Source organism: Aulonocara stuartgranti, assembly GCF_965226115.1.
Source record: "Aulonocara stuartgranti genome assembly, chromosome: 19".
Lineage (NCBI taxonomy): Eukaryota > Metazoa > Chordata > Actinopteri > Cichliformes > Cichlidae > Aulonocara > Aulonocara stuartgranti.
In genome coordinates, this window is record NC_138955.1 from 21962641 (window position 1) to 21974151 (window position 11511).

Consider the following 11511-nt stretch of genomic DNA (forward strand, 5'->3'; position numbering starts at 1 on the left):
TATCTTAACTGCACTACTGTATAGCTCTGTGTAAATAATCTTTCTGTACATACGATAATTTTTAACCCTACAACTGTTTACAACTTGCATAGTTCCCATTTCTGTATAACTGTATATCTCAGATTTCTGCAAAGTTATTTATTTCATATTCTGTATAGTTTTTCATATTTATATCCTGTTCATAGCCTGTACATAGCTTGTACTCACTACAGCCTGTACATACTTATAGTTATAGAATATTCACAACATACTTCATACCGTGTACATTATAACATACCATAATAGACCCATTTCTGTAATATACTCACATATCTATATTATTGCTAATATATATTGTAATATATCTATATCACTAAAGCACTTCTGGATGGATGCAAACTGCATTTCGTTGCCCTGTACCTGTGCATGTGCAATGACAATAAAGTTGAATTCTATTCTATTCAAATGTAGCAAGTGGACCCAAGTTTTCCATAACTCTAGGTACAAATTTTTAGAAGCACAAACAAGGACTTCAGTCTTCTCCTCATTTAGTTGAAGAAAGTTTCCAGCCATCCAACATCTAATGGAGTCTATGCACTTATGCAAAATCTGTAGCTTGGAAGCATCTTGGGGCTTAAAGGAGATATATAACCAGTGTTGGGTAAGTTACTTTAAATTAGTAACTTAGTTACATTACTAGTTACTTCTATCAAAAGTAACTCTGTTACTTTAAGTTACTTGTTACTTTCAGAGTAACTAGTTACTAGGGAAAGTAACTTTGGTTTTACTCAGAATTCTCTTGTTAATGTGTTGCCTCCGTAACTGGATACCCAGCCAGACCGCCAGTCTTGTAGCTTACATGTTAGCACTATCCTGCCACAGTGCACTGTGCCACCTACCAACAGAAAGGAAAAGATAATGTTCATATTTCCACGAGAGAAATCCCACGCCTGGACCGTCGTTGACCGCCGCCATGATTCTAGCCTACGTCACAGCGTCATGTGCGCTTTTTACATCCAACACAAAAACTGCAGTCGTGGTGCTTTCGATTGTACTCAGAACTCAGAAATTCTGCCTTCTGAATAGGAAGATGTAGGTAACACCAGACTGCAGATGAGCTGCATACAGGGCTGGACTGGGACAAAAAATAGTCCCGGGCGTTTTGACTAGAGACCGGCCGCCATTATAGGAAAAATCATAAAGTCTTTGAATGAAATCAAACACTGTTGTGACAGTGATGTACACTGTTCTGATGGTATATATGCATCAATCTATCAATCGGTTCAAGGTGACAAATAAAGAACCTTGAACCTTGTTTGTTGTAAGATTCAGATAATTATTTATTAAAAGCTAGACATTTTAAATGAGAATAAGAAAGTATTTCCTTGTGCCCCCCTTTCCCTGTTAATGCCCTACCTGGCCCCCTGGCAAAACTTTGCTAGACCCGCCCCTGCACAGTTACCAGCTGTCAGCTACAAAGAAAAGGATCCTGGTGTTATTTGTCTCTCACAAACAGTTCATAACTTCAACTCATTCATGTCACCTAAAAGGTAAACCTGTTTCTCCATCACCTGTTCAGCTCTGATGATCCAGTAAGGACATCTCCTGGTTTCATCTTCATGTTTCCCTCTCACCAGATAACCAAACCGATATCATGACCAGCAGGTTTACAGCTGTGGCTCCAGCAAACATCAGCTGATACTAGAAATTAATATTAAATAAATTCTAACAACAGCTGATCAAGCTTAAAAGTGCTGCTGTTGTTTAGCGCGACATCCGCTGGTTTCCTCTTTCTGGCGCAAAGTGGGCGATAAATAAACAAGAGAGAAAAGCCGATCAGCTGATCATTGATCAGTTTCATGATTGAAGTAGAAACAGGAGAGGGAGGGGAGAGAACAGGAGGAGAAGAGGCAGCTGTGCAGCAAAGACACAGAATAACTCCAGCTTTGTGTCTTTTTCATTGTAGCTGAAGTCCGGGACAAACTGTTCCTTTTTACCTCAATAAGAAACGCGTAATATTTTCTCTGAATCCCTCGGGTCTCTCCTCTTGCCTCCCTTTTCCCTCATCCACCTGCTGGCCTCCACCACTTGCTAATGCTAATGCTAATGCGATAGCCACCACACGAAGTAACGAATAACGAGCCTATCTAAATCCCAGTAACGAGTAACGTGTTCCTGGTTTTGGCTTAATAACTAGTTACCGTGCTCGTTACCACAATAATAATGTAGTTACTGTAACGTGTTACTTAACACGTTAGTCCCAACACTGTATATAACTGAATATCATCGGCATAGCAGTGATAAGAAATGTCCTTAAAAGTCCTCAATAAGTGCTGAAGAGGAAGTAAATACAGCAAGAACAATAAAGGCCCCAAAACTGAACCTTGTGGCACACCATAGGCAAGAAAAAGTAGAAGAGGAACTGTAGAGGTAGCCACAGAAAAGCATCGTTCATGCAAATAGGATTCAAACCAGGCCAAATATAAAACAAAATAAAAACAAACCAACAAACATGAAAACACCAGACATCATGATGCAGACTTATCATTTGCACCGATGTTTTTCCTCGGTGCGCCTGCTCGCTGCTGAAGTCAAAGTAAACTTTATTGTCATCTCCGCTACAGACAGTCCAGAGAGACGAGACGACGAGGCTCCAGTTACAGCAGTGCAAGTAAACAAACAATAAATATAAGAGGAGTAAGAAAATAAACATACACTTTATGACTCGGGGTAAAGGGATCAATAACAATTTAAAATTTATAATTTACAGTTTGATGATTTAAAGTCTCACACACAATGATGGGTGTTCATACTGGAGTGCAAAATTAAACCAATGTAAGATGGACAAGAAAAGTTCAAAGCCATCAGGAGCTCAGTTTAGAAAAAAAAGAGAAAAGAAGAGGCGGAGAAACGAGCAACAGATGCAGGTAAGCAGATGTGTGACTGGATAATAACAGGTCATCCTGAAACAATCAGAATCAGAATACTTTATTAATCCCTAAGGAAATGATGTGTTACAGTTGCTCCAAGAAGAAATGGTAAAAATAGCAACAGTAACAGAGTAAACTCCAAACAATACATTATGTTACAGATTTTACACATGTAACCAATAGCACTAATATACAGAGATCACTCAATTATAAATATCAGGGACTAACAGAGGGGATTATAAGTGAATATCAAGAAATTTGAGGGTTTCGGGGGGGGGGCTAGGACTGCCACTGGGTGGGAGCATGTGCACGACCCCCAGCAGAGTAGTGAAACACCACGTGATCTTCTTTAAACCTTTATTCAAAAATGAAGTGAAATATGCATCACTGTCGGGGGCGTCTTCTCTTTTTTTCTGCTTCATCAGAAAAATCAGTGGAGAAGCAGAAAAGTGAGAGGAAACAAAAAGGAAGTTTGTGTGTGAGGCTCCACCCCCCACAGGTGAAAATAAACATGATAATTTGACAGACAGGAGCAGCCTGTGAATGCTGTTATCCTGGGAGCTGAGCCTGTTTGAGTCTGAGCAGCAAACAGGAAGCTGTCAGCAGCTGAGTGCTTGATTGGACGCACCTGTGCTGAGATCAGGTCTGGATCAGGCTGTCGATGGTTACCTGGATCAGGTCAAATGCTGTGGCGTCATGGACGAGTCGGCTTTGGAGCGTTACTTTGAAGACTCCATTGCAAACGTGAGTGTGAGAAAGAGGTGATGTCAGCAGGTTTGGGTGAGTCTGGACTCTCTCTGGTCTTCAGTCCTCCGCCTGAGCCTCTAAAAAAAGTTTGTTCTGCTCATTAAAACAGAAAATGTGCAGTGAAGGCCAGAGTAGCCGATCTTCAGCGCACATCTGTAAAAACGAAAGCCATGAAACATGAAGTAAACCAGCAGTCGAGTGTAGATTTGGTACTGAAGGCCAGCTCTGGGTCCTCTGAGCTTCTGTACTGAATGACTGTTTCCCGTCTGTGCTCGTTCGGCTCACATCTCAGATCTGTGAAAAGTGTTAATGTGTGTTCAAAATCCTGCAGACAGTCCTGAACTGAGAGGAAGAACGTCACCCTTACGTGCAAACCCATTCAAAGTGAACAGGAGCTGCACAACTATCAAAAAACTAGTGCGAGTCATCTGAGAACAAATCAGTAAATGTAATCATTAGGGATGGGTATCGTTTAGGTTTTATCCGATACCGGTGCCAAACCGGTACTTTTGAAACGGTGCCGGTGCTTAAAGAATGGAGAACACACAATTGGTCCAAAAACCTCGTGTTCAGCTGTGTTGTTTTTTTTTTTTTTGTAAAAAAGATAACAATGTTAGCCTTTTCTGCAGCTATGGGGCATATATGGCATCACTCTTGGCTGAAAGCAGTGCTTAAACAATGGAAAAAACACAAACTTTGTCCAAAAGCCTCTCATGTTTAATTGTTTTCCACTTTTTCTTTGGTCATTTTAGCCTTTTGGGCCAGGGTGAAGGGAGCATCTGCCATCAAAGAAGAAGACAGCCGCATGTCGCTATGATGATGTTTGCTAGTTCACCTTACATGCATTAATGTAATAACGTGGTTAGCCTACTCAATGTAAATTACACACGAACAACATTAAGCTACTCACGCAGAGAAGAACGGCTGCTGCTGCCATCATCATCCGTCATCATTTCTGCTACACTGGCAGGGCTACGGCTACACCCGCAGTAGATGTGCTTGGTGTGAGGTCTTGCAGCAAGCTATCAAATATGGCGCATTTCTCAGCTTTAAAAAAAACCGCTATGCGTCGCCAGGTGTTTTGTCAGATTCGAGGTGTTACCTCCTTTGACAGTATCACAGTATCAGCTTAAAGCACTTGTTGCAGGCTGCTGAGTTTGCTTATTTTGCTGTGAAGTACAGCCAGACTTTTGACTGCTTCACCTTGGGCATTTTTAATCTGTAGCTCTGCTCTAAAAGAACGTACGTACCTGGACCCGCCTATTATCCTCGGAAACGTAAAATGATTGGCTAGAAGTGTATCACAGCTCAGGGAAAAAAAAAGCACCGAAATAAAGCACCGAAATGTGCGCTGCTTTTCGGTCTGGTCATGGCACCGGATACCTTTACCCATCCCTAGTAATCATTAATGAAACTGGTGGTAATTAAATAAGAGATGAACCTGGAAAAAATGACAGATGGTACAGGTGGCATTACTCAAACACAAATGTATAATCAAACTCTTATTCAGGCTTCTTTCTCCTGTAGGACTCTGGCTTTATGCTGGGGGAGGGGCTTGGTCTTCAAAGCCCTGCCCTCATTCCACAGGACCCCTCCCAATTGGCACAGGACCCCGCCTACCCATCAGAGAAGTCTGGAGTGAGCGGTGAGGCCGGTGATGAGCTTGACCTCAGTTTCCTTCCCGATGAACTTAGCACACAGGAGGAACCGAGACATGACGTATCAGGTATGACATCAGCAGACAGTGGGTGTGTACGACCTAGCAGCCAGTGACATTAGTGTCTCACCTGTACGCCATGTTATTCCAGGAGAGGAAGGCGGGTCTGCAGCTCTGGACGTGTCTCAGGACAGCGGTGTTGGTGTGGACCACAACTCCCAGGAATCCACAACCACCGAGGGCACACAGGAGGCGTCCACATCAGGAGCGGGGACCAGGGCCTCCCCCTTCTATCCCATGACTCCCATGACCCCTATGACCCCCGTGACCCCTGTGACAGAGAGGTCAGGAATCATCCCGCAGTTACAGTAAGTCACTGCTGAACAACACGGAAGCCGTTCTTCATCTGGTGTTCTCATACAGTATTAAAACTCCCCATAATCCCAGCACCTCGGAAGGCTTCCAGGAGACAGCCAATCAGAACTGAGGGTGACCTGCATAGGTGCGCTGTGTTTTTCTTTCCAGTGACGCGGTCAAAAAAGCAGAATTTTAGTGCAGTAAATGATTAACAGGATTGCTTTGAAAACCAGTTGTGCAATAATACAATCTGGATCAGACAGGTGTGGCTGTGATGTCATTAATCCACACCTGGTCTGATGACAACTGGAAGAGAAAAACAGTCTGAGGTTTGTCACTACCCGATCCGTACCGGAAACCCGATCAGTACCCCGCATGCGCACATCTTACGTCACTTCCTCTCTTTGCCAACATTGCGACATTCAATATATTTGAATGATACGGTTAGCGCCCAGTTAGCTCCTAGCATTTCTCAACAGCTCTGCCTCCTTTTCGACTACCGGGACATTTAAACAATGGATAATCCGTATCCGCAACAAATTTTTGCTTTTCTCCTCAACAGAGAGCGTTCCCCGACTGAACAACAGCGCCGTAAAATAAGAAGAATGGTGCCTAATGACAGAGTTAATAATACAGACTTTATAATATGTCACGCGAAGATTCAGCAGCCAGATGAAGTGTTTACTGGCAATTGACAGTGATAGCGGACATTATCATCACTTTTCCAACAATCCTCTCCACACAGACAAGCTTAAACACACTCGACTATCACTAAATCACATTTAACACACGTTTGTAATGACGCTAATTCAGTTTACAGTAGGGTTCATTCGCTCAGTCAGCAGGTGGCGGTATCCTCGTACACTGGGGAGTAAACTGCCATTAAACGAACAGAAGAAGAAGAAAACCCCTGCACATGCACGGTACGGATCAGGTATGTCACTACCCGATCCGTACCGGAAACCCGATCGGTACCCCGCATGCGCGAAAGGTGTCTACTTCCGGTCGAAGCATTTTACGATAGTTACAGGTCAGAGTATCTGTTAAGATGTTAAGAATAACAAGTATCTCTTAAAATGTTTCCGATAATGAAACATTTAATATAATGTAGACAAAAACAAAAAAATAAAAAGATAGTGACAGATCGGGACTCCCAATCCTTACTGCGCATGTGCAAAGTCGGACCGTGCAAATCGGGTCTACCCGATCCGTACCGTTTAATGGCAGTGTACTCCCAGTGTACGAGGATACCGCCACCTGCTGACTGAGCGAATGAACCCTTAACACACTGTTTGCTGCTATAACTACACATGTTTCTTTTTCAGCTATTTATTTATGAGTGACTTATGTATGTATATATATATGTATATATTGTACTATTCTTAGTTAGTGTATTGTCTGTCTTGTCTTAATGTTGGTTTATAATGGAGCACTGTAACAAAAAATAATTTCCCCCAGGGATCAATAAAGTATTCTGATTCTGATAATGTCCGCTATCACTGTCAGTTGCCAGTAAACACTTCATCTGGCTGCTGAATCTTCACGTGACATATTATAAAGTCTGTATTATTAACTCTGTCATTAGGCGCCATTCTTCTTATTTTACGGCGCTGTTGTTCAATCGGGGAACGCTCTCTGTTGAGGAAAAAAGCAAAAATTTGTTGCGGATACGGATTATCCATTGTTTAAATGTCCCGGTAGTCGAAAAGGAGGCAGAGCTGTTGAGAAATGCTAGGAGCTAACTGGGCGCTAACCGTATCATTCAAATATATTGAATGTCGCAATGTTGGCAAAGAGAGGAAGTGACGTAAGATTTGCGCATGCGGGGTACCGATCGGGTTTCCGGTACGGATCGGGTAGTGACAGGGTAGACCCGATTTGTACGGTCCGACTTTGCACATGCGCAGTAAGGTTTGGGAGTCCCGATCTGTCACTATCTTTTTATTTTTTTGTTTTTGTCTACATTATATTAAATGTTTCATTATCGGAAACATTTTAAGAGATACTTGTTATTCTTAACATCTTAAATGGTAAATGGCCTGCATTTGTATAGCGCTTTTCTAGTCCATAGGACCCCAAAGCGCTTTACACTACATTCAGTCATCCACCCATTCACACACACATTCACACACTGGCGATAGCAAGCTACATTGTAGCCACAGCTGCCCTGGGGCGCACTGACAGAGGCGAGGCTGCCGGACACAGGCGCCACCGGGCCATCTGACCACCACCAGTAGGCAAACACGGGGTTAGTATCTTGCCCAAGGATATTTGGCATGCAGCCAGGGTGCAGCCTGGGATCGAACCACTGACCTTCTGATTAGTGGCTGACCTGCTCTGCCACCTGAGCTACAGCCACCCTTAACAGATACTCTGACCTGTAACTATCGTAAAATGCTTCGACCGGAAGTAGACACCTTTCGCTCATGCGGGGTACCGATCGGGTTTCCGGTACGGATCGGGTAGTGACAAGGTTAAAGCTCATGACTGTAAAGTCCTGAGTACAGCAGGAAGTGAAGAAATAACTGCTGTGACAGAGCACCGAGGCAGCGCCCACAGGTGAAACGCCGCCCCCCTGGTGGTGATAATAACAAAAGGTGCCTTTAAACTAATCTTGCTCGCAGGCGTCCGAACTGTCGTGTGAGTGGTGGGTTTCAGACATGGGGCACGGGTTAACCTTCACTTCCTGCTTTGCTTCCTGTGCAGGAACATCGTCTCCACGGTGAATCTGGGCTGTCCGCTGGATCTGAAGTTCATCGCCCTGCAGGCCCGAAACGCAGAGTACAACCCAAAGGTACTGACATCGCTGAAAATTCTGATCTGAATCCCACGCCATCCAGCGGGGTTCATCGCTCTCGTGTCATTTCAGCGCTTCGCTGCGGTCATCATGAGGATCCGCGAGCCACGAACAACAGCTCTGATCTTCAGCTCTGGGAAGATGGTGTGCACAGGAGCCAAGAGGTCAGTCCATCACGCAGATGGTTCAGGTGTGAGCAGCATGCTGTGTTAAAGCGTAATCTCCCTCACGTCTGTGTCTGAGCACGTGCAGTGAGGAGCAGTCGCGCCTGGCGGCCCGGAAGTACGCCCGGGTGGTGCAGAAACTCGGTTTCCCCGCCCGCTTCCTGGAGTTCAAGATCCAGAACATGGTGGCCAGCTGTGACGTGTGCTTCCCTATCAGACTGGAAGGACTGGTTCTGACCCACCAGCAGTTCAGCAGGTAAGAAGCGCACCTGATCCCCGTGGTGTTTAACCTTGATTTAAAGCGCTCCTCAGACCGGCGCTGCATTCCCTCCACAGTTACGAGCCGGAGCTGTTTCCGGGACTTATCTACCGGATGGTGAAGCCTCGAATCGTCTTGCTCATCTTTGTGTCGGGGAAGGTGGTTCTGACGGGTAATCGCCTCCACACGTCCGAGTTCATCAGCACAGACACAAACTGAAGCTTCAGCACTGATCTGTCACCAGATTACAGACAAAACTCTTCTTCGTATGAAATCATTATTAAGTCTGTCGTTCAACACAGATCTGCAAACAGGCCTTTCATTTACAAAATGACTGCAGTCACATGATCTTAAAGGGCACCAGCTCACCTTTACCGGCGAGGGGCGTGGCCACAAAGTAGCGGCTGGGTTTCAAGTCCGACCTGTGCTCTGTGCCCACTGTCTCTATCCAATTAAGAGGCCAAAACGATCCTATTTAAAGAAAATGATATGATCTTTAAAATATCTTTGAAATACAAAGTAAACTGAAAATCTGTCGTGTCTTCAATTTGTTGCTAAGTCCAAAATGTGGATCTGATCTTAAAAAAACGACTTCCTGCAAAAAAAAAAACTGTAGAAACATGACTAAATGATGACGTAACACCGGCTGCTTTCTATCCATGCTGTATTTTATTTTGAAAATGTCTCAGAAATGTGACTCTTATAATCATGAAATGGGACCGAATGACACCGTGCTAATCACCGAGCTGTTGCCTTCCAGGAGCCAAAGAGCGAGCCGAGATCTACGAAGCGTTCGAGAACATTTATCCAATCCTGAAGGGCTTCAGGAAGCAGTGAGAGCGGCACTTCCTGTTCCTGTGTACATATCTGATTCGATATTTGGGCTAAATATGTTTTACTTTGAGTCGCTCTGCAGAGTTATGGGATGGGATATGTTTTAGTCTGTGCTCAAGAGTTCACCATCCTGAGAATCTGTTTTCTAAGAGTCATGTGACTTCAGTGTTTTCATACACACATTTCCACTGAGTGAATAAATGTGGAGACATCAGCTGTTGAAAATAATCAAGGTTTCTGTGTACGTTGTACGGCCTTTAAAACCATCTTTACTGAGCGGTTGAAGCTGGAGCGCAGGAACAGTTTGGAAGGTGTCACTCAAAACCCCAAATTTAATACTGAGCTTTTCACACCTGAGCTTCTGTAATTGTGGGAAACACACCAGATACAAAAAGACAGTCTCATCTGGATTACGTTATTCCAACAAACTGCTCTTCATAACCTTTCAAGATGGCTTTCAAACTTTTATTCTGAAAAACATTACAGCGGTTTTATTCTGAAGGGCAGGCCTTCACCTGACTGATCAGACATTCAGAGACGGCCTTCGTTTTGTGAACTGGGCTCAGGTTCGAGTCTTTGACGATCCTGGACAAACACGCAGCAGCAACAAACCCTCAGTCTCACGCTGACAGTTCATTGGCCCACCTGTAGCTGTGAGGACGGCGTGCACTGCTGTGGTATCGTTTCATTTGTCTGTCATCTGTAAACTAAACCCCACAGACGAATAACTTTGTAGGTCATATGATGTGGCTGAACTAAAACCTGATTGGATCATAACCTGCGCTGTAGACTTGAGGCACGAGTTACCTCGGCCAGGAGCTCATCAGCCCACGCAACCTTTCCCAGCCTGGAGACGATCGGAGATGATGGTTCACTTCTGTCCTTCCACGTTTCACTCGTGATTTTGTTTGCTCGAAGAGCACCAATAATTGGATCCTTCTAATTTCCCACAGTCACAGCACATGTCGCCCCACAGGTTTTTATTTTTATTTTTTTTGGGTTTTTTTTTAAGACATCTGAGAGTGCTCCTCTCTGAGATCCTCACCTGTTCACTGAAGCTGACTTTTTTTGTGAGTTAATTGTTGTTATGATGAAACTGAGTTTGGGAGCTTTTCGGCTGTTCCCAGTTACGATAAGAAAAGAAACTTTTAGTCCCACACGTGGGAAATTTGTTTTGTCACAGCAAAAAGTGGACAGTGCAAAGTTGTATAGCAAAAATTAAAGAACACTGGAATACAATAAGAATAATATACTATACACAACTGTACAGAATAGAATAAAATATACAATAGGATAAAAATAAATAAATTCAAGTGCTTTAAACAACTGAGTAAAAATGCAACTTTGTCAGAAAAGAGTATTGCACATGTGTGGATGTGTTTGATCAGTTGGAGTCTTTGTTGTAGAGTCACCGTGGGTGCTGCAGCCACTGAAGGAGCTGCTCAGTGCTGTCAGTCTCCTGCATGGGCTGGGAGATGTTGTCCAACAGGAATGAAAGCTTAGCCGCCGTTCTCCTGTCACTCACCACCTCCACTGGGTCCAGAGGCCATCCTAGAACAGAGCTGGCCCTTCTGATCAGCCTGTTCAGTCTCTTCCTGTCCCCGGCAGAGATGCTGCCGCCCCAGTAGACCACACCATAAAAGATGGCTGAGGCCACCACAGAGTCATAGAAATTGTTAAACCTATTAATCCCTGCAGTAATGACCTAGTAATGACCCAATGGGAGGCTCGTGTTTAAATCTCCGTGGGGGCTGCAGAGTTCATGAAAACTTCACAGAATAAATGGA

General features: G+C 44.1%; 1 protein-coding gene across 1 annotated transcript; it reads left to right on the forward strand.

Moving 5' to 3' along the window:
- The first annotated feature begins 3454 nt into the window (after nt 1-3454).
- On the forward strand, nt 3455-11034 carry tbpl2 (TATA box binding protein like 2). The gene is made up of 8 exons (XM_082515222.1): nt 3455-3653; nt 5184-5382; nt 5465-5681; nt 8377-8464; nt 8540-8631; nt 8720-8887; nt 8968-9062; nt 9651-11034. Exons 1-8 carry the CDS (start codon nt 3606-3608, stop codon nt 9725-9727), a joined length of 984 nt encoding a protein of 327 aa, XP_082371348.1. The 5' UTR covers nt 3455-3605; the 3' UTR covers nt 9728-11034.
- The last annotated feature ends 477 nt before the right edge of the window (nt 11035-11511 follow it).